At 37.2% G+C, this 27,359-nt stretch overlaps 2 protein-coding genes across 3 annotated transcripts in view; both read left to right on the forward strand.

The window, feature by feature from the left end:
- The first annotated feature begins 485 nt into the window (after positions 1-485).
- Positions 486-15,202, forward strand: LOC103388981 (diacylglycerol kinase beta-like). 2 transcript variants are annotated; one of them, XM_008324232.3, is made up of 6 exons: positions 486-941; positions 1,184-1,255; positions 1,723-1,918; positions 9,406-9,526; positions 10,606-10,666; positions 12,877-15,202. In XM_008324232.3, the coding sequence occupies exons 2-6, from the start codon at positions 1,202-1,204 to the stop codon at positions 12,982-12,984; spliced, it is 540 nt and encodes a 179-aa protein (XP_008322454.1). In that variant the 5' UTR covers positions 486-941; positions 1,184-1,201; the 3' UTR covers positions 12,985-15,202. The 2 variants fall into 2 exon arrangements, with proteins under 2 accessions (XP_008322454.1, XP_016893559.1); XM_017038070.2 differs by having other exon boundaries at positions 1,187-1,255.
- A 4,782-nt stretch (positions 15,203-19,984) lies between these two features.
- Positions 19,985-27,359, forward strand: part of etv1 (ETS variant transcription factor 1) — a 19,618-nt gene continuing 12,243 nt past the window's right edge. The window contains exons 1-2 of the mRNA XM_025061558.1: positions 19,985-20,107; positions 23,675-23,728. Of these exons, the coding sequence (XP_024917326.1) occupies positions 20,047-20,107; positions 23,675-23,728 (115 nt within the window). The 5' untranslated portion in view covers positions 19,985-20,046. The remainder of the gene's footprint in view (positions 20,108-23,674; positions 23,729-27,359) is intronic.

A 27,359-nucleotide genomic window follows, 5' to 3' on the forward strand; every position in this document is an offset into this window, starting at 1 on the left:
AGTAGTAGTAGTAGTAGTAGTAGTAGTAGTAGTAGTAGTAGTAGTAGTAGTAGTAGTAGTAGTAGTAGTAGTAGTAGTAGTAGTAGTAGTAGTAGTGCTAGTTCAAATTTTTCCTTATAATTATTGAAATCACAAACAGGCTATTATTTCAAGATTTTTTTAATCAAATTTTTAAACAGGGACTTGGCTAATTAAATAATATTTATTTATATTATTATTATACTTCTGCTTTTTCCCTGCAATGCCTGTATTTCTCCATTAAATGATGTAGAAAAGGCTAAAAACATTTTAGCATGACTTTTACATGTCATTTGTCTTAGTTCACACGAACGTTCCATCTATCTGCTCCTGACCCGGCCCCCCTAGTCAAACCCATTGTGGCCCGCAGGGTCACTGCTGCCTCGTGTGGTCCGTTAGTGTTACTCCAAACAAGGACTGGCAATACAAAGCAGCAGTGGAGCAACAACAGTTGTGGGTCGTGATAGAAAATGACTGATTTCCTGTGTGTAAAAAGGAGAGAAAAAGGAGACAAAACGACAAGTTGATTCTTTAAGTGTGTCATTGAGTGAGACTGTGCCTTGTGTCTTATTCTAGTTCTCAGAGCATGGTTGCAGGGGATGGTGCAAACAGAACTAAACTTCTAAAACAAACCTGACAACGTGGTTCATCCTGGAAGATCTTAAGACAAAACTCACTTGTCACACAATTTTGTTTCCCACGTAATACACTCAGCACACTGTCGTGAAGGAAACCAAAGACGGGAGAAGACGAAACTACACGATCTTCAGAAATCTTAAGGCCTATGTTTCATCATCCCGGTCTCAGCAGTTCCTGTTTTCCTCTTTTTCAGAACAAAGAACAAACTGTGGTACTTTGAGTTTGGAACTTCAGAGACATTCTCCGCCACGTGTAAGAAGCTCCACGACTTTTTGGAGGTCGAGGTAAATAAATAAAAACAAAACTTTTATGCTTCATATCAGTGAAGAGTCAATGTGATGTGTCTCCTGTCCTTTGGGTTTGACTCTAGTTTTGTCCAGAAAAAAAAATAAAAAAATGTTGATTGCTTCACACGTATTATTGGCCGTGCGGTGTGTTTTAGCGGTTAAACAGGTCAGGAAGAGAAGCCTTTTGGTCAGCCATTGTTCCAAAAATAATCCAAATTTATGCTATTTCCAAACCGGAGCAGACAAAGTGTTGATAGATGGAGGAGATCATGAGAACGTCTCTTCTTACAAAAGCACAGCTCAACACAGAGGTAATTAGCCTGAGGTGACCCCACTGTGTGTGATACTGAGTGATAATGAAGATGGTATCTCCTCAGTTCATCTGACACACACACACACACACACACACAGCATAGGCAGCGTACAGGTCTTTGTTAATCAGTTTTGAATATTTCTTTCTGTAAATGAACAGGACTGACAGTTGAAGACGGATTGTAGTTGATAAAAACACAACCCTTAGTATGTCTTTTTTTTTTCAGGGTTTTTTTTTTTATCAAAACCTAAACCTATTAAAAGAAGTCAGGTTGAAGAGCAAACGGCCAAACAAACAAAAAAACCTTTTAAACATCAGGAAGCTACTTTTTAAAACAAAATTTCACACCTCTGTGCAAAGTTTTTTTTGGGGGCTTTTTTTGACTAATTTCTAAAATCATTTTTGATAACATTTTAGGGTAAATTAAAGGATTAATGGTCAACTCTTGTTTTTTTTGTTTCAAAGTGTGACGGCGTTACCCTGGACCTCAGCACCATCTCCCTGGAAGGCATTGCGATTCTGAACATTCCCAGCATGCACGGCGGCTCCAACCTCTGGGGTGAGAGCAAGAAGAGGAGGGGACACCGGAAGGGAGGCAAAAAAGGCCAAGAGAAGAGGACCCCACTGCTCGATCCCAAGGAGCTCATGTTTGCTGTTCAAGGTAACGAATATACACACATGAACTACACCAGGGACAAAGTACTAGGTGTAAAAGTAACTAGGTGTAATACATTGTTTCCCAAAGACTGGGTCGCGACCCTCAGGTGGGTCGCAAGAGTTGTTTTTTTTTTTTGGGAAGGTCATCTCGCAAATCTCTTGTTTCCCAGGGGTTTACAAATAATGTCTATTGACTTGGGTCACGAAGGTTTGTGACTTTTAAAATATGGGCCGCCAGAAACAAAAGTTTGGGAAACACTGAGTTAATAGACTGACCGCCGCTCTAGCCCACGGCCTGGACTCCTCCTGAATTTCACCGTCATGGCCTTTCCACTGGCTAACTGGATTTGTGGCATTCACTCTGCCATAAAAAAAAGTGTCACTGCCATAAAGGAAATTCTCATATATGTGCAAAAATTAGATTTGGACCACCAGCCTGCAAGGTGAACTAATTTAAGTCAGTTTTACTCACCACTGTTTTATATGGATTAGTAATGAAATGTTAGTCAACTTTTGTTGTAAAAAATTACAGAAATTACCTTTAATTACTAGGTTACTTTCATAGGGTACATCCTAGGGCAGGGGTCCGGGAAGCGGTCACTTGGTACTGGGCCAGATTGGGACAACATTAGACCGACACCGATCCGGAGTATCGGATCGAGGAACCCCTTCTAATTACCAGTAGTGCATTAACCAGTAAGTAGTTGGTGCAGATGAGTCCTGAGTCCTGTTCTTTTTCTCATTTAGGACACAGTAAAAGGTTGGACCCTTTTTTCTTGACCTTTTTTGTTTCCTCTTTCTATCATCAATATTTTAGCAATGACAATTTGCATCACTGCCTGCAGTGGATAGGTTAAGTTAATCTGAGCAGACTGAGCCGAGGAGTGGGTGGATGTGGGGGATTGGGCTCAACCTTCAATCTTTTAATGCCAAAGAAGAAGACCATAAGAGGAAACGTGCTGTTTGGATGTATTTGGATGTTCTATTCAGGGTTTGGAGAACTGTCATTATTTAGTTAACTTAGTCTTAGTCTTATCTTAAGCCACATTCAGTTGTCTATTTATTTATGTATTTATTTTTGTAAGTGTTTGTCGTGGTCGCCGGTGATGTTACATGGGGCTGTCGGGCATTATTTAGTCCGACACGTTTAAAGCGACTTCTCCGCGTTTTTTAAAATGTATTTAAAAATGCCTCTCTGCCTCAGCTGTTCTGTGTGTTTAGCCCTAATTAGCTCAAACCAGCAGGCACATATGGCTAACTGAGAATATGCATATGGACAGCAGTATGTTGGGCATGTTCTGATGCTGAAGAGTTTTACAAGGAGAGCATTTCTCCACAAGATGTCAGGAAAACACAAGATGTGCTGGGCAACAGTCAAAAGTAATTTAATGCATTAAAATCAGTGCATTGGGCGCATTTATAACTATACAAACTATACGAACGAATGTGCGAGTATATTATATTATATCACCAACACATTAAGCGTAGCAGTACAAGTATTTTTTGTACATATTTGCACAATACTAAAACCCAGAATTCTTTACCACTGCCAGGACATTAACTAATTTTATCCAGTTTGTTCACAGCAGCAAGTTCACATTTATGAATTGGATTTCCTTTATTTTTTCCAAACACCAACATTTGTCTCTTTTTTTGTCTCTTTTTATCAGGGAGCAGCATAAACAGTCTCTGTCCAGTAGCAAGTGTCTCTTTTAGAGTGAGGTGAAATGGTGGATCACAAATCTAAATTAATTTAATGATTAGTAATGTAAAATTATCCGTCCGTCCATTATCTACCACTTATTCACTTTCACGGAGGCTGGGGGCGCTGGAGCCCATCCCAGTTATCTATGACTGAGGGGGGGGGCACCGTGGACAGCTAGACTCCTTACACTGGTGGATTAGAATTGATACACAAAGTACAAAATAAATATGAAAAGTATCAATTTAGTCTCAGAGTCTAAAGGTCTAAATCAGGCGTGGGGAAACTTTCTGACTCGTGGGCCACAATTGGTCCTAACATTGAACAGGGGGGACCAGGTCAGGAGCAGATAGATGGAGAGTTGGTGTGAACTAAGATAAATGACATGTAAAAGTCCTGCATAAAGACTAAAATGCTTCACCATTTTCTACGCCATCTATTGTGGAAATGTGAGTATTGCAGAGAAAAAGCAGATGTACAATGATAATATAAATAAATTATATAATTTGGAAAGGTTTGGCGGGCCGGATTAAAAATCTGAACGGGCAGCATCCGGCCCCCGGGCCTTAGTTTGCCCACATCTGGTCTAAACAGTTGACATGCTCAATGCTAATTTTGTCCAACATTTTATGCAAAACTTGTGTGCACATTATGTAGTTTTGTTGAAAAGTCTACTGGGTCAAAGCTTCAGGGTTATATTTTTGGGGTTTGGTTTTTGTATTTCCATCATGTCTACTGTAGCTTGGACCTGTTCAGGTGAGGCTTCACTCTGTTTCTCTGCTTCCTGCAGTGTTGGGTGTTTGTACACAGGGATGGGGTTGATGTCAGAACCAATGTCTGGATTGAAACATGAGGAGTCAGCTATGCTCTCAAGACATAGTTGTTGGTTTCCCTGATGAGACTTCACTGTTCACAACATGACTGATGGAAGAAAAAAAAAAAATATATATATATATATTTGTCTCCATAAAAGATATATTTTAGATTTTGGACCTGCCTATTGGCTTATGTTTCAGAAATTCTCATCATGTGAGAACACACTGAGATTAATAACCGATTATCAGACATTAACCCGTTCAAGTTTTAGCTAACTCTACCTATATATAAATATATATATGAATTAAAAATTTCTTTTTATAAAAAGTAAAATATAATTACATATTTCTACATATATATATTTTATTCAAAAAAAATCTATATATGTGTGTATATCTATATATATGATGATATATATGTATATATATACATATATGTGTATATGTATATATATACAGTACATATATACATATATAAGCAAAGGAAGCAAAATAAAATCTTAAAGGTAGCTCTGAAGGTTATATAAATATTTTAATTAAATATATATACTCTATATATAATTAATATATAATGATATTACTTTTTATAGAAAGACATTTGGCTAATTGCTAGCTATCGCTCCCATTTTTTATTTACTCTCGGTTATTTTTACCTGTCACGTTTGCTGTTAATGATAATTTTTTTATGTAACATTCAAGCCATAAAAAGTGTCCGTCAAAAAACGCCCGTCTACCAGTCAAAAAATAGATTTTACCTTGTTGTCACAGAAACCGTGTGTTACGGCAGGTTAACACACGAGGGCTGTGGCTGTGTGGCGCTCAGTTAGCCCTGAGTATTTCGTACAGTTCGACCTGGACCACTTCTTTTAATGCCTGAATAAAAAAAAATCAATCGGTCCGGGGCACTTAGTGTTTGTTTTTGTTGCCGGCTCTCTGTATGTTTGTGTCCGTTCCGCCTGTGTCTTTATTGAGTGTAATGGAGTGTGTATGATTGTTGGTGTGTGTGTGCGTGCATTGTTGCTGTTGAATTGTCCTCAAGGTGAGTTGTCAGAGTGAGACAATAGTGTATTTAAAGGTAAACACGGGAGTGCATTTGTCTGGAGAATGCAGCGTGAAAAAACACGAGGCACGGATAAAGCTGTTGGCAGGGTGTGTGTGTGTGTGTGTGTTTGTGTGTGGAGACGGTACTGGGACATTTAAAAAAAAAAAAGTGTCCTGACCTTTCTGGAGCTGTTAAATTGTCCTGCTGGTGACTCCAGGAGACAAACCCCTCAGCTGGAAGAGAACCACTGTGGGCTGAATAATTTAGAACAGGACTGAGGTTTTAGGGACTGGGGCGGGGGTGGGAGGGTGGGCTGATGCCCCACACAGCTCTTTTTGAGGGGCTGGGTTTAACTAGTTTTGTTGTTTATGCTATAACAGAGTGTTTCGTGTTTTTTTTTTTCAGTTACTGCAGCATATATATGGGCAAATGTATCTGTTTGGAATAAATTGTTAAAATATTCATTAAATTATTTTTTAATAATATTCTAAAGTTATAAGTAGTCAAGTATATATATTTATTTATATTTAAAATATATATATTTTTATATATATTTTAAAAAATATATATTTTAATATATATATGTATTATAAATATATATATATATATATTTTAAATTTATTTTTGACAAATGTAGTTTACAGTTGTCTGCTACAGAAGCCTAGCTGGTCCATTTCATTAGCTCGTCCTCATGTGTCCCTACACCCACACCCCCTTCCTATCACTTTTAACACTTTTTTCTTACAGCTTTTCTTCTCGTTGTCCCTTCTCTTCCATTCTGTTACTAGACATGTGTCACTTCAGCTTCTGGCCTTGTGATATATACACATGTACGTTTTCTAACATCACACCTTGGGCATGAAAATGAAAAGTCGTGAGTGATGATCAGTGCTTATTTTGAAGATCCTTCTGCTGGATTTTGTTCTTCCAGATAAGAACGGTACAGACAGGAAGTGGATCTTGTGTCAGTTAACACAATATTTACTCAATAATAATTTTATTGGACGTAGGACATTCATGTTTTCCTTGATTCTCTATTGACTTTGGATTTGCTCAGTTTTTTTTTTCTTCTAATAATTTCAGGTATAAAAAGACAACAAACAAATCTTAGTATTTATAGATGCCATAAGGTGAGCCTTTTATAAAGTGACTCAAATCTGAACGTAGTTTATCTTTAAGGTCCTGGGGATGTTTTTGTCAATGTGTTTTATGTCCATGTGTTGCTTTCATCCTTCACCTGAATCACATCATTTGACAATCATTTCAGTTTTACTGCAGCGTCTGTTCTAATTTGGCCACCAGCTGTTTATTTTGTATTAATAATTCAACTTCAACCAACTTGGTGATGCATGTTTTTGTTTTGTTTTTTCTTCTTCCCTCCAGTTAATCACAGAACAGTCGTCACGATGGATGTGATTTTTTTTTTTTTTTTTGATTTGTCTGGTCTATTTCTGGTTTTAATATTGATTCTGCGGCTACTTCATTTGCTCCTCTAATATGACAAATAATGCTTCATTCAAAACAAAAATGGAAATTCAGCAACCAGGTAGACGTGATGAGACCTTACATTCGCTGAACAAGTCCAGTATTTTCTTTTTCATTTTAATTTTTGAAGAAAATGAATGATAGAATACTGATAATGGTTGTGATTACCTCCCGGCTTTAGGTTGACGGTAATAATTTTCCATCATCGCACAAATAGTCTCAGGTTTTCTGCAAAACAGGACATTGCGTGACCTGTTTTTCCAGTTCTTAGGCTAAAGTAAAATGACAACAACAGTTGATGTGAGGTTTTAACCGTCCAAAACTGGTTGAGCTAAGTGTGCCAACACCTAAAACCTGCCAAAAGACAAATGTTTGCGGAAACAATATTGAACTTACTGTATGTATGACGCAATAGTAGCTAAAAGGTATGTAGAGAGTAGGAAAATGCTATAAAATTAGATAAGCTATATCAAAATTATACTTATTTATATATTTATAAAAAAATTCTAAAAATGTTCTCTAAATGCCCTAATTTTATGAGAAACATGCAGGAAAAGATTTTTTTTTTTAAAATAATTTTACAAAAATATTCATCTTTTTTTTGTTTTTGACCAAAAATGACCTGAAAAGTTCACATTCTGACAGAAAATTTTAGTGTTTGACCAAAAATGACACAAAAAGTATACATTCTGACAGAAAATTTTATCAAAATAAAAATCTAAAAATGTTCTCTAATAAGAGTATAATTCATTTGTAAAAATTAATCATCAACATTTTTAATACAATACAAAAAATATCCAATCCAAATCCACATATTATTTTATTAATTTCACAAATGAATTATACATATTTTTAATACAAAATACAAAAAATATCCAATCCAAATCCAATCATACTGTGATATACAGAGCCCTGGAAAACTCAATTTATTTATTTTTTTATTTTTTTTTGTATTTTTGCGCTGCTGTATATAACATCGGCAACTATCGATAAATCGTGGTAAAGTAACTGGAAATTAACGAGTACGATGTCATTCAAAATTCTGAGCAAGAATGACTTACATGCGGCTTCACGCTTATTTAAATCGAGTGTTCGATTCATTCAAAATCAGTGCAGGTTTTATACAATTCGTGCTCACATTTTCACCTAGCCGTGTGACGCTTTAGGTTAGGGTTTTAGATAAGCAACGGCACAGTTTAACAAAGTGAGCACGCGGTTGTGTAAAGCTAGCCAACGATTTAGGAAAACTGGTGCACAACCTAAGAAAATGAGCATGTGCTCTATTTAAACGAGTGCGAAATCTAGTAAAATAAGAGCAGGATTTTGCTAATTGCTAATTCCTTTGATCTCTCCTGGGCTCCGGAGTAATATATATATATACAACCCAGAAATTACCCTGGAATGAAAATAAGTCCTAAATTCAAATTTACGATAATATAAAGGTTCTCAAACAGCATTAAAAAAATCAACAATCTCCCTTTATTATCAAAAGTTTTGTAAACAGAGCAGACGTGTTAGCCTCTCTCTAACAAGATTTATTTTTCCAACCCTGTTGTTGATTAATAATCTGACATTATCTTAAACACTTCCTCCAGGAAACAAACTGGTCTGTAGATAAACACGTGCGGAGACGAGGCGCACAGATACACAGGCCTTAAAAAAAACTCCTAACTTTCAATTAGTGTCTTTGCGTCGGTGACAGCAGGACGGCTGCGCCTTAATTCGCGGAGGGACGAGTCGATGCTGACTCGGAGGCAGAAACAGATGGGGCCCCGCAGGACACGAGGGCCTCCAGCAGGGCCAAAATCAATGCTTATGACTGCAAAAACAGCCGAGAAATTCATAATTATATTATCACAAGATTGCCTTTCATTGCCGGTTGCGATTTAATTAATAACTGTTTACTTTGCGGGGCTTGATTTTCTTGTTGCTCCTTTATTTATTTCTCTCTTAGTTTTTAATTGTATGCTGTCACAGAAAAAACAATGTTTATTCCCTCCTCTAGGGGGCAGCTGTAGATTTCAAAAGAGTGATTCGAGTTCTCTGGCCAATCTGGAAGATTTCTGCTGTTGAACTTTACATGCATTAGTCTTACTAATGATGTAGAGACTTTAAGGCACCAAAAACAGCCTTTGTTCCTTGAACTCTGAAAACTGGAAGAAAAAAAAATTCTGCTACTGTTAGATCCCAAATTACTGTGTTGGCTGTACTCTCTCATTATCTCGAGTTTTTGGACTTCTTGGGGGAGAGTACTGGTATATTTCCTTGTTTCTGGTACTCGTTCCTGTGACTGGGACACAGATAGTCACTAGTACTGTTTGAATCCAGGTTCTCGTGATATGCTTTTGGAACACGTACCTGATGATTTGTGTCTATTGACCACCAGTACTGCACCAAGGTTTCCATTCCACGTAAATGAAACCTTGTTTTCCCTGTGTTACTTTAAGATGTTTCAGACCAGCTCCTGGAGGTGGTGGGACTAGAAGGAGCCATGGAGATGGGTCAGATCTACACGGGACTGAAGAGTGCCGGAAGACGTTTGGCTCAGTGCTCATCTGTGACCATCAGGTCTGAGAGTCACTGTAAAGATGTATTAGTAGGAGGCTCCAAGGCCTCCTATAGGTCTGTTTGGAGTACTTATAGACATACAGTAATACCTTGAGATACCAGCATAATCCGTTCCAGGACCGAGCTCGTAACTCGAGGTGTTCGTATCTCGAATCATTTTATCCCATAAGAAATGACAGGAAAAAAAATTAATCCGTTCCGGCCCTCTAAAAAAACTCCATTATTAGTGCTAGTAACAATGGAAACAATGGATATAGAGACACACAAATTATAGTATATAAGGATTCCACTAAACTATAGTATATAAGGATTCCTGTGATATCAAATAAAAAAATGTGGTCTTAATTATAAGTTCGAACCGACAGACGATACAGTAGCAGCTAATGGACTTAATTATGAGTTCGAACCTTCGAGACAGACGATACAGTAGAGGCTGATGTAGGAGGAGGGAGGAAGAGAGTTAGCCCGTACATAGACACTTGATTCCATACCATACCTTGCATGTACTTACATAAACTTAGAATTAGCTTAACTTTTTTTTTTTGTTGCTATTTTCGATTTGTGTTCTTTACATTTCACTTTTCTATAGAGAGAAAATCACGTAGATAACGCAAACACAATACTCACTGGAAATGCGTACGGAAGTTGACGAACACAGGAAGTGAACGAGTGCTCGGCCACCTAGCGTCGGCGTCTGTAAGCGTGCTCGTATCTCAAATCTTTACTCGTATCTTAAAGCAAAAATTAGCTGGAGGGCCAGCTCGTATCTCGGAATACTTATATGTCGGGACGCTCGTATCTCAAGGTACTTCCTGTACTTTACGTTACTAGTTCTTTGGACTGCAATTTTAATTTAAACATAAATGTAGAATGGAATTATGTGAATGCCCTGTTAGCTACTACCTTAGTAGTGACAGCACAATTGTGTCTCTAATTGTCCAATCACTGAACACCAATCAACAGTTTAACACCTCTGATAATAAAGATGTGTCATTTACTCATGATTGAATTTTCACCAGGACAGAATCAATCACCAGGTCCTGACCATACTGTCATACTGTTCCGTTTGTTTCCTACAGAACCACCAAGTCACTGCCCATGCAGATTGATGGAGAACCTTGGATGCAGACTCCCTGCACTGTAAGAAAGATCACATCTTCATGTGTTGTTTTTTTTCATACACAGCTATATCTTTTGCAATTTTTCTGTAACTGTCTTACTTTTTTCTTAGTGTTTGTCTGAATTTGAACTAATGTTTATGTTGCCTAGACAGTTAGCCTAGTTACCTCATTTATTTTCCTAGCTACCGGCTTATTGACCCAACTTGTCCGACTGGTTCATGACTCGTGACCACATTTCAGGGTTTCATGACTAGCTTTTGGCTACTTGTTTTTCAAGTTGCGCTAACATTTGATTGTAAGTATATGTTTAGCTTACGTTAGCTAAACATAGCTCTATTGTTTACTTACTGTACCTTTTACATCATCTTCACTTCCCTAACAGTGAGCTTGCTCTACTGGAATTTTGAAGTCTGTGAGCCTTTCAAATTTAGCTGTCGAATTTCCGGACTATTGAGCGCACCTGAATAGAAGCCGCACCCACTAAATTTAAAAAGAAAAAAATAATTGTACATATATAGGCCGCACTTCTCTTTAAGCCGCAGGTTCTCACGTTGTAACATGGGATATTCATTTAATAAATGCTTTTTTTCCGAACAGTGACTTTGACGTGGCTGGTTACACGTTAGCTTGTTCTTAACGTGGCTGGTTACACGTTAGCTTGTTCCTGCTTCAGCGCCCCGACCATAGTTGGAATGCAACTAATGGCATTACTATAACTATTTTTTGCATTTTATTTTTGGCAACACAAGCCTTGGTTTAATCCATTTTAGTAAAAAACTTGACCTCTTTTTACACAACTTGTTCAGTGCTAATGTCAGCTAATGTCGACGGTTCATCTTAAATTTGCTACTAATTTGCTTTTGCTGTTAAAACGTTAAAAAACCATTTATCATATACAGTAAATCCAATTAATCATTGCTGTTTTACGCTTCGACGAGTCGATGATTTATACTTTACAAAGTAAGAAGTTAGCACCAGTGTAACCCCTAACACAGCCTCACGTCCTTTCATTGGTTCTACTGCCTGCCTTTACGAAACCCTAACCTCCACAAGTGTTTGCTTGTCTTTCAAGATCCCCCTTTTTTTTTTCCACAATCAAACTCCTTACGTTGTGTTGATTACCGTCGTGTTTAGCTTTAATTACAACCATCGCTCCACACGAAGGGCTGAGTGGGGAGATTTACATACAGACCCGCAAAAAAAAAAAAAAACACACACGGCATGACAAAATAAGAAGCCTACAAGTGGCCTCAGAACTCGGCAATGCAACAGTTTTTTATCGAGAAAATCCTTCAGAATTCCATAAAATTCTACGATGTTTTGGTGGTGAAATCTGCTGCCGAATTTGAATCAGGCGACCTGTTAAATGCCTTTAAAAAGATGACAGATGAAATGAGATGTTATCGCACTAATTATTAACAACAACTATGCAAATGCATCTCAGTTAGCTTTGCATGCATATTAACACCGTGGCGTTCATTTGCATCTTAGAGTGATATGTGACAGGAGCCCGTGTTTGATAACAAGGCCTTACGTCACTATTATTGACGTCTACATTTAAATGAAGTGCCTCGTTACTGAGTCGAAGTCTTAACACCTTCACGTTGTTATGGGTTGAGGTGAAAAATAAGGCAGAGAAACGCACGAGGTATAAAATAATTTGTTGCAAATAAAATGGAAGACTTTTTTCTTGTAGGGTGTTAATCAGACAAACATTTTTACGTTTTTGAATTGCTTTTTGTGTCTGATTAATTTCCACGCTTAAAAAAGGTAAAGATGTAAACAGTTCTATAACAGAATTAGAGTTTATGTTAATTCAGAATGAGGTGGAAGAAAAGTTGTGGGTGAGAGTTTGCCGAGCTTTTCCCAGGTCTGACCCTCTGATATGATACATTCAATATAATGTGACATGTTATTTAGCATAACGCTCGGGTCCCCAACTTCTGGTTCGGGGACCGGTTCCGGTACATTTGTGTCTTTTGCTACCAGGCCACAGTGGGACACAGTAAAAAATGTACTTCAGTTTTACTAATTGACTTCATTCCAAAAGAATCCAGTCATATCCCTTTACTTTTTTCATCCAAAGATAATCTGACAATGTTTCAAAACAATTCAGACTCTGATACTAACAGAAGAAAGTCTAAAAGAGGTTCATCTTCAACGATGGTGCGGTATTACCCTAAGCCTCACTGACCGTGATCTAACTTCTTCGCTCCTCCTTTTGACTAGATCGAGATCGTCCACAAAAACCAGGCCCCTATGCTGATTGGCCATCCTCAGAGCCGCAGCTGTTTCTCCTCCATCATCAGAAGAACTCACGCTGAGAGCAAAGACTGATCATCACCAAGACCCTCCGAGCCTTTTCCAAGATGGCACGAGCGGTGTTGTGGAGGTGACCTCGGGTCAATCGTATCTGGTCCGATTGTCGTAGAAGTTGGCGGAGTCTCTGAGGATTTTGACGTCTGATTGGTCGCTCAGTGTTCAAGATCGTACCGTAGGTTCAGGTTTGTGTTGCCTGCAGCATGAAGCGTCAGTTCTGGAGTGAAGTCCTGAGTCAGATGGTGGGACTTCTCATGATAACGTTGTACATTTGATCTGTTCCTGTAAGTTTTGTTAAAGAAGGCCTGTATTTATTTTTCTTGTGATTCGTGCCACGTGGAATCAGTCCAAAAGATGAATGTGATATTTTTCTAACATATTTATTTCTATTGAATTCGCTGCTGTTGGTGGCGCTTTTCAAGTATCTCCTGACGCATGATGGGACAGCAAACGCATCACGTTGTCGCAGGTCATATATCCAGTTTGCAACCAGTCTTTGAAGAGTGTTTTTGTAGGATGTTTTCGTCAAGTTCAGTTCTCTGCAGATGTTCTAAGGCCACTGTAAGCTTTTGATCCAGGATGACGACCTCCAGTCCATGTTCAATTCCCATGAGCAAAACTTTTTCAACCCTATCTGATTACGTTGTTCCCACCTTAATGCCTGCTCCACTAATCTAGCTGTGATTATAATAGACTTTCTCGATCCGATACTCAGGATCTGTATTGGTCCGATAGCGGTCAAAATTTCAGGATCACACATAAAAATAACATCTATAGCCAATCCAATCCGATACCTACGCTCAAATCTGATACAATATTGCCTCTTTGATATGCCAGAGGCTAAAATAAGGTCTCGGATTGATATCTGTGTCTTTTAGTTGCAATATCACACATAAAAAAGTTGTATCTCAATACTTTTCCATCCTGTGTATTTAACTTTTTTTTTTAAGCTGTAAAGTTGTTTCTTCTTCTTCTGTTTGGATTAGCTTCAGATGCTAATGTTTTTGTAGGATTTTTATTTTTATAAACTCGCTACGCTGCTTCTAAAAGTTTTAGGTAATCAGATTGTTTGTCTGTTTTAGGATGGTTAAGGTTTTAATCAAGTCTTTTTGTTGACCGTCAACTTTTTTTGGACTCATCTCACTTTCAAAAAAAGTAGAATTCTAAGATTTAGAAAAATACCCTAAAATTCTCCTGGTAGGGTTAAGGTAGAGTATCTTTACTTTTCACAATCCAATTTAGTTTTTCATCAGATTCAGCTTTTCCGCAAATCTAACAGTGGCCTTTGTCTGTTTAAAGTGAAAAAAATATATTTAACACTCATTAGAAATGCATGATACTTTTAGAGAGTTTTTCTCTTTTTAGTTGCACGAAAGTTTTCCTGTCAGGTTTTAACCAATAGTGTACGGACTTTCTGTAACATCAGTGACCCGAGCGTGATGTGAGCCGCTCGGTTTAACCATATCACTTTTTATCCACAAGTTGCCTGCTTAATTATTTATCCGTCATTTAATTGTTACTCAGGTTTTTTTTTTCTTTTTTGTTCGATCGGTACCGTGAGTTTTGACGTGGATATTTTTGGACACTCCTGCGATTATTGATTTTCGTGCCGATCGTCCGCCACGGTGATGCGTTTATAGTCGGCTGCACAAACAAGGGCACATTGCCCACTGACTGACTCAGTACAGACCAACCACTGACTCATGTATGAATACTGCATATGGTGAAATAAAAGAAATGACAGCCAAAACAAAATTAAAAAAAAATTAAAAATAATGTGAATGAAAAGAATGTAAGCCGACACTGTAAACGTATTGTTTTTTTATAGATGTTATATTATTTCTTATGTTAAAACTTCAGAGAGGGAAAGCCTGTGTTTTATTGAGGCGCTGCAGACTGCTCAGTTTAAACATCGCATGTATTAGGAGAATGTTTTTACACTTGACTGTTTCCTGTCTTTCAAAAAACAAAAAAAAAAAAGTGCCACATGCCGATGGAGACTGATTGGTCCTGTTGTCCTCTTCTGTTTTTGCTTCGTCCATGCAGACTTTTGTACAGTGAAGTTGTATTTTTGTACACAGTAATTTCTTTCAGTCATGGCTTTGTTCTCAGAAGGTGCATTTTGTTGTTCTGCTGGAAGACAAAAGACAAAAGACAAAACATTTCCACCGGATGACGCTGAATGAAAACTGTGGCATTTGACAGAATAAAACAATTTTGTTTGTGTTGATTCCAACTAATCTTGTTGACTGGTTCAATTTCCCACCTCACTAACAGAGACTTGATGCTGTACATTGTTTTTAGGGAAAAATCAAATAGTTCTTGGCACTAATTTAAACGAACAAAACATGTATAGTTCTTGGTGGTGGCCATGTTTTTTTGCACTATTTTGTGTCATAACTTTGAATTGTCCCATTGGTCAATGATGGAAATACATGCAGTTGCTGCAATGGATGCACAGGTTCCAAATTCCAATATCAGTAAATGTATAAAAAAAAAACAACTAACAAATTATCTCAGAAAATTTGTATAATATATAAATCCAATAGACTTAGAAGGCTAGATACAAAGCCACTGGTCTAGTAAGGGGAGTATGTTCATGTTTTGAACATCTGAACAATGGTATGTTCAAAAGGTCAACTACAAAAATCTATCTATCCAACTATCTATCTATCGATATCTATCCAACTATCGATCTATCGATATCCATCTACCTACCTACTTATCCATCATCCATCCACCTATCTATCTGTCTGTCCATCCATCCATCTATCTACTGTATCCATCTATCCATTTATCTATCTATCTATCCATCTATCCATCCATCTATCTAGCCATCTCTCCATCCATCTATCTATCTGTCTGCCCATCCATCTATCTACTGTATCCATCTATCCATTTATCTATCTATGATGTGATTACCACATTAAAAATATTTCTCCATTTTATTAATGGTAATACAGCATATAGCACTCATATTGATATTAACTTTTACCACATCATCAGTCTTTATGGTCAAATCAAAACTACATCCAGAACTTTGAATTTGTTCATGTTTCTCTTGTTCTCCACAGTCTTTGAGGCTAGAGCTGCATCTTCATGTTCACCAAGAAGGAAACCTCATGTGTACAGACACTCTGTTGACTGTGTCGGACCGTCTGACTGACCGAGGGAACACCTGCACTTGACCTGTGTTCTTCTCTGTCCTCTGGAGGTTTATCAGGTTGGACACCAAACCTCACTTCACATCCACTCTTCACAACCTGTGTGAAGATCTGAGACGACAACAGTGTGACCACTACGTTCCTCTGATTCGTCCATCTGTCAGTCTGTGTTTTCAAACTGGTGTAAAGTTCACTCTCTGGAGTTTAAAACACAGCTTGAAATCAAGCTTAAAAAAACAACCTTTGGGTTTTTGTTTCCTGTTTGTTTGTTTTTTTAATCTTTAATATTAATATTTCTGGATTCTTTAAGTTTCAATTTACATTTTAAACCATGTTTAAAGCTCACAGTACAATATTTTTATCACATTGACAGATGGTGGTCCTTCTGAATGGAGTTTTCCTCATTGAAAACTGTAAAGGGACCCAGCTTTATGGGGGAAAAAATTGGTTTCTTAAAAAGAAAAACAAAAAAAAAATTGGTTTCTTAAAAAGAAAAACAAACAAAACATTTTTAAAACATGAATGAACGCAGTGATATTCTTTACACAACTCTTTAACAGTCCTGTTCTGAACAGCTTGTTTCTGTCCTTTTACCTCTAAATGGCAACCATTTTAGTTGTCATTTGAAATAGGCTGGCCCACCTGTAACTAACTTTAAAACAATATGGCCACTTTTTAATAACATTTTATAAAATGTATTTAATAGTAACATTGTCCGTTATTGTTTTTAAAATTTACATTTCAGAGCATTTCCTCTTCCGCTTCAACCAAGCCTCCATTAGGCACACCGGTGGTAGATTCTTCGAGAGTGTTGATTGTAGTAGAGACCGTTGCCATTTGGCAGCCAATAGGAAGCGCAGGGAGTGCGGTTTGTTTTCATGGGAGGCCCCGGGAGGCGCGGAGGCGGAGGGAAGATGTTCAGTGCTGGGAGAGACGCACAGCCGCGAGGACAGAGGGGAGCTCCAGCAGCCGCGCACATTGAGTCTTGAACATGGTAGGTAGGGAAGTCGCTGGAGAAGAAATAATTAAAATATTTAGTTTTTACCCTGTAAAGTATGTATTAAAAGTAAACACCAAATAGTGCTCTGTTCTTAGTCCGTCGAGCTTCGGCTTTTACGGACGGACTTTGCGGTCGCTCACCTGGACATAATGACGCCAAACATGGATCTTCCGGTGTCACATAACTCTCTGGACTCAGTGATGCTTTTTCTGAGCTAAACTCCAAGGAAGAAATGTATAATTCACTGAAATTAACTCGTCCTTGTGTTTTCTGTCCACAGAGTGAAAACAAAGTAGAAATGGAGGAATTTCAAGACCAGCGAGTTCCTCACTTCGACGTTTCGACAGTGAGTGATTATTGATTATTGGAGAGGCAGGAGAGGAGGAGAGTTGGAGTCAGAAATAAAATCCTCACACGAGACACTTATAAAGTTTTAAATGAATAATTTCTTTGGTAATGTTTTAATCTCATCTGAATTTACACTAAAAAAATCGAATATTCAACATCTGTTCTCAGTTTTCTTTTCCACATTTCTTCTTCTGGTTGGTACACAGTATCTACTTATTTCCTAAATAGTGTTGTTGTAACATAACAACTATGTTAACGTAACTTTAATTGAAATGTCTTTAGTTAAAATCAACCTAAACAAAACATTTGTTTCTTTTTTCCTCTTCTTTCTGCTCAGAACCAGCAGACAAAGACTCCCATCACCCAGAGACCAGTGAAAGACAGAAAAAGAAAAGTCATTAATTCAGACCTGGCTCAGGACACCAGAGGTAAACGCACCAGTACAGACCTGCAGGAGTTAATTTCACGGCTCCTAAACATTTAACAAAATTCAATTATTTCATGAGGCGAAAGCTGCAACGTTAACCGTGGAAGCCCAGGTACAACGGTGTGGTTTGGCATATGTCAAAGGTCGGAAATTGATTCTTTATTAACAGTGATCACAATTAGTGTCAAGTAGAAAACAAAAGAAATACATTTAAATGGTCATTTTAAATCACAATGTTATACTTTTTTATTAACAATAATAATACCTGATGTAAAATAAGACTCACTGAAATATCTATCACTAAACTACTAAACCTGCATATTTCAGTGACAATATAAAAAGATATGTGTAAGGATACTAAAAATTAAACAAAAATAATGGTAGGAAATTAAATGTTTTCTTCATTCTGTTACAGAAAGAGTACGTATTTAGAATCAACAAACATTTCTTAACGACCCATTTTTATTCACAACAAGTTGTTCCATTACTTTTTTTGTCCACTTTCTTCCATCTAAATATTTATCTAAGCTAAGTTTTTGTGGGGGGTTTAACTGCCATTGGCATTCACTGCATTACTGCCACCTTCTGTTCATTTCTCTTTATGCTCACACCAAAAATACTAATGATAATAAATATGTCCCTTTAAGTCTTTGATGTATTTTTAAATACTCTGATGTGTATTTCTTTACTCTGACTTTAATCTTCTTTCTCTTCTTTGCTTTGGATCTTCCTTGTCTCCAGAACTTTTCCACGACCTTAGTCAGCTGCAGGAAACATGGTTGGCAGAAGGTGAGTTGTGTAAAAGAAACAAAGACTTGCAGACATGGTTGAATATGACAGAGCTGTAGAAGATGAATAAGTAGGTGATAAAAGATGGATGGATGGATGGATGGATGGACGGATGGATGGATGGACGGATGAATGGTGGAAGCGTGTTTGATGATACCATTGCAGTAACGGATAATCTAATAATTGACAATACAAACAAATGGTTTGGTGAAGAATATGTTAAAATTATTGAAAATATACAACAATAAATTCTATCAAATAAACAAGACAGTCATCTGCGTATAGAATAAGTTGACCAAACGAAACCAAAATAGAGTTGTTGTTTTTTTTTTGGCAGTTTAAAAATGCTGCACTAAGCTTTAGTCATAATTCTGACACTATTATAGTTTTTGCAACACTAATAAATACAACAAAAAACAACTGGATGTTGAGTTTGTAAAATATTTGACTGAAAAGCATTGCGGTTCAGGTTTAGTCATGTATTTTACGTGGACAAGAGAAAAAAAAAAGAACATCACCTGCATAATTATTAACTAATTAATGAGGGTATTAGGGAAAAATAAATGTATTTCTTACAGTTGAGGTTTTTGAGATGTTGGGTTAATTCTAGTTTTACTGTAAGGAGTATTAAAAAAAAAAGTGGAAGCTGCGTATTTCAGCGTCACGGACCAATTAAACGCCCATGGAAGAAGCACCTCGCGTCTTGTGCATACATTAGAGCAAGTGAAGGAGGAGAGTGAAGGGGGGGGAGTCAGGAGGGAGGTGCTGGAGGAGCAGAGCAGGCTCTACCCTGAGAGTGTCATCACAAATTACCAGGACAAGCCTCAGCCACCATCACTGTCTCCTCTGCTTCTGGCAGGAGCTAACGCTGCTGCTGCTCCAGCTGCCACCACCGCTACTGTCACTCTGCTCTAATCTCTCTCTCTCTCTCGCTCTCTTTCTCTCTCTCTCTCTTTTTCTCTCTCTCTCTCTCTCTCTTTTTCTCTCTCTCTCTCTTTTTCTCTCTCTCTCTCTCTTGCCCTCTCTCTGTTTTCAACTTACACCTTCACCACTTCACCTTCTCACTTTCATTTCCCGGCAGAAAAAGAAGAGATGGATTTACACTTTTTTCTTACTTTGATAAAAAGTAAACGTGACTTCTTTAAGTGACGTCTAATTGAAATAGGTAGTTTTTTCCCCCCCTTTCTTTTATTTTTTAAATTTAGTTTATTTTACTTTTTTTTTTTTAAATTAAACCTTCACCTCCTCTGATGGAAATTTTTTAAATTTAGTTTATCTTACTTTTTTTTTTTAATTAAACCTTCACCTCCTCTGATGGAAAGACTTTCCTTCCGTGCTCCCACTAAGACGTGATGCTTCAGGATTTAAGTGCGAGCGTCCTCTTTCCTTCCTGTCTGCAGCACAGAACTTTTGGTTGGTGGTGAATTTTGTTTAATATTTATTTATAAGCATGTGTTTTGACAGACTTTCCTTCATGACGTGACTTTTGCAGTTGCTGTTGCTTCAGTTGAGATTTTAGAGCTTTGCCCATCTCTTACCGTGGATTTAGTCATAAAGTTACTAAATAGAGTTTAGCATAGAGTTAAAGTTGTGTTGATGTTCGAATGTGTCAAAGAAAAAATAATGTTTTGATATTTTCAAATAGCTCTTTGATAATTGCGTTTACGGCTGGCGGCGACTCTAACCAAACTCTATTGCAGAGTTATTTTTATTATTCGAAAAACATGAGGATTATGAATAAAAAATATTATCTGGTTTATATTTAGACCTGGAATTAATAAAAAAAATTTTTTTTTTTAAATTTGAAATAAGCAAACCTATTTGAAAAGTAAATTGAATTACTCTACTTATTTTTGGGCAACATATATACACATATATATATATATATTGCTTATGGAATGTTCAAAATGAATTAGAAAGAATTTAAATTTAAGATCTTTTTTTTAGTCCTTTTGTGACTTTACCTTCCAATTGATATTTATCATTTGAAGTGAATCAAATGATAATCCAGGTTTTACTTTAGTTCAGTTAGCCTGGGACTCGTGTCAAACGTAAAAAAGAACACAGATTTTTTTCCAAGTCCTCTCTCCGATTCCACCGTCAGTGTAGATTTGCGATTAGTTTTTACTTCCTTATCCTGACACTCTCTTGAACTTGAAACTGCAAAATATTCACAGCATCAAACTACATTTAAATATTAGGAAGAGTTTTTCAGCTGCAATTCGCAAAACATGTTTTATTTATATAAAATGTTAAAGCCATAAGAACATTTTAGCTGAGCTTAAAAAATGATTATAGGTAAAAGAACTAAAGATTGATTTTTATATCTTTTTTTTCCTGATTGATTTTTCAGTTTTTGAAGTAAACTTCAGCTGAAAACAAGTCATTTGAAATGCAATTATTGAGAAATGCTTTTTGTGAAGATACATTTTAAATAATTATTGAGTAAAGCTAAATTAATTTAGATGATATTGTGAATAGTATTGTCTAATGTGGTTCCACTTGTTTTACTTTCAGTGCAACACAGACAACAACTGTCAATTTGTGATGTTGCATATCATAAACAAAATAACAAATTAAAGTTGAGTGTGAAAATTAGACGTTAAACACGTAAAACTGTTTAAAACAAATAATATACCTAAAATGCGCTTCAGTTTTAAAGTTTTATCTAAAGTGCACATAATGTGAATAAATGAACTTGTTTTTTATATGTCATGGCCATTGTTGTTAAAAACGTATAAACCTGCTGAGGACGAAGAAGAAGAGATTTTTAAATATTTTAATGTCTGAAGGAAGTGAGGGAATACAGTTCTCCATGTCTTTGTCTTAGAGGAGACCCAACTGTTAGAGATGACAGTTCTACCTGTCACAGATCTACGTGATGATGAAGAATCTTCCAGATTAGTATTGAACGACTTCCTGTCCATTAGGATGAAACGGAGAAACTTTTCTCCATCTTTGAGATTTATGACTTCAGGTAATTGGAAGAAAAAGGGAAAAAAAAAAATCCTAACCAGTCAACGCCTGTTAACATGAACCTTTAACAGAATGAAAATGTTTGAATATAATCACAGGTCGTTCACTTGTTTAATAAGAAGCTCCTCTTCACAACAGTTAAAACCTACCAACCCTGACGTTTAGGAGTGAGGGGTGTTTGGAGGGAAGAAGGTGTGGAAGTCAGGATTAAAGTGCTGTTAAACTAACCAAACAAAACGGGTGGAGAGAAGTAAATCTGAAACAGAACTGAGTAAAAGACTGAAGTAAGAACAGATCACCACAGGTGTTTGATAGGAGTTCTCTATTACAGTGGCTTTTTCTTCTGTTTAATTTCACCACTGGGTTACAGCAGTTAAGACGTTTGTGCAGCGAGAGTCAGGAGAAAATAACAGAAAGAATAGTTTGAATGAAATCCACGTCCAGTTTCGAGTGCGAATCACAAACGATTCCAGAATTTAATGACAAATACTGCAGCACAGCAAGTCAGTATGGAGTCACGAATGAGAAGAAAGTCAATTTGGAGCTCGGTCAAATTCTGAGCAAAGTCTATATGGTTTAAGTCATTCTCTAGGGTTTTGGGTGCTAGTCTAAGTCACCAGTGAAACGAAAAAAAAAAAAAAAAGTCTCTACTGTAAGAGAAATATGTAAAAAACATGAAGAATTTTTCATGACTGTTAAAAATATATTTCTAATCACAAACTGGGGAAAATAATGTTTTTCACAAAAATAGTCATTAAATATTTATGAAATCTACATAACACATAATAATAGATTATCTTTATCAAGTATTTAATAAATTGTTTTAACTACAATCATTTCCAAAAATCTATAAAAAAATGAAAATATTTGCAAATTTTCAACTAATATGTTTTCTAATTCAAAATTAGGATTTTGACTGTATTGAAAAAGTCTTTTAACCCAGTTGAAAATATCACTCAAACCCACGCTGACTGTTAACTGCTTAAATATCTGCCCTCAGCCGTGGCCGCGTCTTCATCTGTTGATTGTTGACTCTCCTCAATTCACACATTTGAAGGAAAAGAAAGAGAGAGAGAGCGAGAGAGAGAGAAAAAACAGTGATTTTTATCAAGAGGGACAAAAACGGAGAGAGAGGAAAAAATCTGTGATTCTTCTTTTTCTTCTGTCGACATGATGAGACAAGTTACAGATCAACGTGATAATGAGGCTCCGCCTCTGCGTGGGTATAAATAGACTTGATAATGACACGTTTAAATCTCCTTTTGCCTTTCGCCTAAGAGTGTCAAACTGGAGAGACACACACACCGAGATGCAGTCTCCGAGACGGGCGTTAATACCAAACCAACCTGTTCACGTCTTTATTTGACAATCCAGACCTGGGGAGGACAGAGACAGAGACAGAGACAGACACGGTGTGATGTGGGCTTCATTAATTTAGCATTAGTGCAAGACGCTCAGGTGAAGCAGTGGTCCTGGAACAGACCAGACTCTGCAGGTGCAGGTGGATTCAGCAGTGGGGAAGAAGATGATTTGATACAGTTACAGTGGGACTTTGGCTTGAGGTGAGGAGGAGGAGGAGGAGGAGGAGGATGAAGGGGGAAACACTATAAACGCCAGTCAGAGATGGCGAACCAGCAACGAAAGCAAGTGTAGTTAAAAACAAGACGAAATGGGAAAATGAAGCAACAAATGTAGCAAGAATAGCTAAAAGGGTTAGCCACCGACATCTCGAAAGTAAAGTAAATAACAGCCCTCAGACAGGAAAAAGTCATCTGATGTACGATAAATAACCCTAAAGGAAGGCGAGTAGTTACAGCAAATACAGCAAATCTACAAAAAACAGACCAACAAAAACCCCACACACACACGCACGCTCTGTGGAAACGAGGAGCAGAAGTACAAGTTGTAAAAGCAGCAGCCTGTGCTTTCTGAGTGCTTGACTGTAGAGAACTGAAATCAGTGCCGTGTTTGTCCAACGTCTATTTTGTCTGCTTCTATTTTCAGCTCAGGTTCCTGACAATGACGAGCAGTTTGTTCCAGATTACCAGACTGAAAACTGTGAGTAAAAGTGTGTGTGTGTGTGTGTGTGTGTACGCTGTCTGTCCCTGTCTCTGTGTGTGTTTGGAAGACGCACGCGCTAAATACAAGTAAAGTTGGCACAGACGCAAGTAAATATTGTTTTTAATGCTCAGTGTTGCTTGTTTTTTTTTTTTTTTTAACCATTTGACTATTTCTATATTCTTAGTTTTCATACAGTTCTTACAATCGCTGCTCGTTGTTGTCTGATTTTTGTTTCTTCGAACGCATGATTGAAAAGTTTAGTGTCAAATTAAACCGCTTGTCAAATTAGTTTTTGTTTTTTTTTAATGAAATGCTCAGTGTCAATGCTAGAAAACACCAAAGAGTTGAAGTCATCCTTCAAACAACAAATCAAAGTTTGAATTTATTTTTCTCAAAATTTGAACCGACGTCTGTGGAAATTCAACTCGTACCGAATGAAGCCGTCGTCAGTTACAGGAACAATCTGGTTACAGAAACATGTTCAGGTGGAGCGGCTGCATGTGTGTGTGTGTGTGTGTGTGAACATCTGTGCTGTGTTTGCACTCCAATGTGCAAATGGCACTCTCTTTGTGTGTGTGTGTGTGTGTGTGTGTGTTGAACACTCACCTTTTGCTCGCACAACGTGAAGCTGCAGGAGCCTCACAGGTTTTCAGACAGGTGCATGGGTGGGGAGTGAGGGGAGGGGGGGGCGCACACACACACACACACACACACACACACACACACGTAGACACACAAACACTGCTAAAATATTACTGCGCTGTGAAAATATTAGCATAGAAAAACATCAAAATATTATGGTTGATGTTTGTTTTCAGGGAATTATATGAAGAAGAAAAAAAAGCCTCACTATTTAAAAATGTCTGCTGATGTCAGCAACCAGCGTAGACAAGATTTTCTAAATCCGTCCATGTCCATGTCCATCCGTCCACAGCCATATTGACAGAATGGGCAGTTGTTACTGTGTATGTGAGGCTTCAGACCCACAAATAATTTAATTTGTGGAAATAGAAACATGAAAAATCTCTTTATTTACTTAGGTGTTTTTAATCTAAAAATATCAAAAAAAATACTTTCTACTTTTTTTCCTAGAATTCATCTTATATTATAGTATAAAACATTGTTGTAGTGGCCGTTAAATTAGATAAAAGTTATTGGTAAAATTGATTTATTGATTTCTTTTTTTTATGATATAATCTGCAAAATTAGCGCAATACCATTTAGGTTTTTTAATGAAATCTGGAAAAATTATCACAATATTTAATTATGTAAATAATAAATGATTTATTCTTATCTAAATACAGGGCTGATAATTGTTTTTTCAGAACAAATAAGAAGTGGAGTTCACACTAACTGTATACACCTACAAGTAAATGAGCTGGAAATGCAACTGAAATTAAATGAAATATATTCATATAAATAATTAGATTTATAATGATACCTAAATCATATTTTAAATATCAAAAATAAAATTAAAACACGTGCCGTTAAGAGAAACAATTGTCAAATATTTTAGTTTTTCAATAATAAAATCCAAATTCTTGTTTAATATATTTAAGAAAGTAATAATAATAATAATTTAGTATTTTTTTTCTCTCTTACAAAATAATATTAGTCAAAATATCTGAATTAAATCATCATTAAAAGTATTTTAGTTTATCTTTTATAAGCCTTTATTCTTTTTAAATAAAGAAATAAAATGTCTTAAAACCCCCGATCCTCTGAGCTGATGTGAACTGACTGTGTCAGTGATGAGGAGCAGAAAGAGGTGGCTGCTTGTTCTTCACCTGCTCCTACACGCTGCTTGCTCACTGGTTACTGCTGACTTGGCAGAGAATTGTCTTCTGGAGGACAAATTGGTGCCAAGGTGTGGACAGAAACGGAGTGAGTGGAGCTCAGTGGGAGAGAGCACATGTCCTCCTGACGAGCCAAAAAATGTTTAAACAAACAAAGTGATCCCTGAAAAGGAGACACAAAAAGCTGTTTCTCCACAACCTTTGCTCTGGGAAACCAGGTCCAGGCAGAAGTGGAGATCAGCGAGACGAGGACGGGAGCTCGGCTGCTCTGTCTTTATGCGTCGTCTTTGACTACAGTTCTGTTCGTGTAGGTGTGAATCTACCGCTGTGTGAAATCAAACAAGTTTTTAGCAGCCGTGAAGAACAGATCCTGTTGTTTGTCTGGAATCGACTGGAAACCTGAGGAGTTTGAGGGGAAAAAAAATCACAGTTTATTCAAAGACATTTAAAGGTAGAAAGTACGCTGAATAGTGAATAGTGTTTTGTTCCAGCTAATAACTTCTATATGACTTTAAATTGGGTTTTTTCTTACACAAAAAAAAACGACATTATCATTTGTGTCTTTGATGTGTCTTGAAGAAAAAACAAAACGTTATCTGCATCTTCAGTTGAAGAAATGCTGTGGTTGTTGTGGCAGAGCAGCGGAGGTTGCCTGCTCGTCCCTGTTGTCCTTCAGAGGACCATCCAGGCCAGACTGAGTGGGTGGTTGGGTTTGTGGGTGGGTGGTCAGGTGGCAGGACACTGCTGACCATCTGAGTTGTCCTGTTGGCAACGCTGCAGCAGAGTGGAGGGGAGCAAACAGATGGCAGGAGGGTGAGGGCACGGTGGTTGGACGCTTGAGCAGAAACTCTCCCATATGGGTTTTCACCAAACTGTGAGGAGCAGGGGCGGACCGCGAGGTCGACAGGCAGGTGGACGGAGACCACACGGGGGGACAGTGGGACCAGTGTCTGTCTCATCGTGTTAAAAATCACAGAATTGAAATTTGAAACACAGCTGAGTGAAATTCGAGGGATGGTTACATGTTAATGTAAGAAACCACCTCGATAAATCCGTGCTCTTAAATGGTCTTCTACTGTATTGTCTGTATGGGAAATAATTTGCCAGGCCTCTGTAGCTAGCACAGCTGTCATGTCTGTTGCCATTTAGCGTATGCTATTAGCATATTTGATTACATTTTGGCTCATTTCAGTCCAAAAGGGTTATCAAGGGTTAAGTTGTTATTAAATCAAGGGTTTAGTTGTTAAGTAAATTATGAAAAGCGTAATAGTTGACCAAGAATAATAAAAGACCAGACAAAATTGCAATTGCAAACAATTGCTTGAAAATTAGCTAGGAGAGAAATCGTTAGCTGAGTAATCCTGGATAACTAAATACAGCTCAAATTTGAATTTAAAAAACAGACCAAAGAAATCCGAACCTTAGGACAAATGTGACAATAAATGAGTCAGAGCTGCGGTAACCTAATGTTAGCAAAGACATGTATGTAGCAACATTTGCTAAACTTAGACAGGCTGTTTTAAAAAAAAGCTAAAGGTAGCAAAATGTGGTGAAATAGCAATAATTATGCGAAGACACTACTAAACAGAGCCAAGTTAGCAACTTAGCTTTACAGTAGCTTTAAACATCGCGTAACAGGTGTACGATAGCAAAGAGCTAAATGAAATTTAGCTTCGTCCGAAAGTTTTTTTAGACATTGCACAAAATCTGTGATTTTGCGTCAAGTGAGATGAATCTGCTCTGATTATTTTTTCCTGTTTTATTATAGCTGTAATTTTTAGTCACGACAAACGTAGCACCTGTTACTCCTAGAGTTCATTTCCTGGTTCGTG

The sequence above is a fragment of the Cynoglossus semilaevis genome, chromosome 13 (assembly GCF_000523025.1).
Source record: "Cynoglossus semilaevis isolate Cse_v1.0 chromosome 13, Cse_v1.0, whole genome shotgun sequence".
Taxonomy (NCBI): Eukaryota; Metazoa; Chordata; class Actinopteri; order Pleuronectiformes; family Cynoglossidae; genus Cynoglossus; species Cynoglossus semilaevis.

Coding starts and splice junctions, on each gene's coding strand:
- LOC103388981 (XM_008324232.3), top strand. CDS start 1,202: ATGGAGGAGATCATGAGAACGTCTCTTCTTACAAAAGCACAGCTCAAC. Junction 1,256..1,722: donor AAGCACAGCTCAACACAGAG/GTAATTAGCCTG, acceptor TTTGTTTCAAAG/TGTGACGGCGTTACCCTGGA. Junction 10,667..12,876: donor GGATGCAGACTCCCTGCACT/GTAAGAAAGATC, acceptor CCTTTTGACTAG/ATCGAGATCGTCCACAAAAA.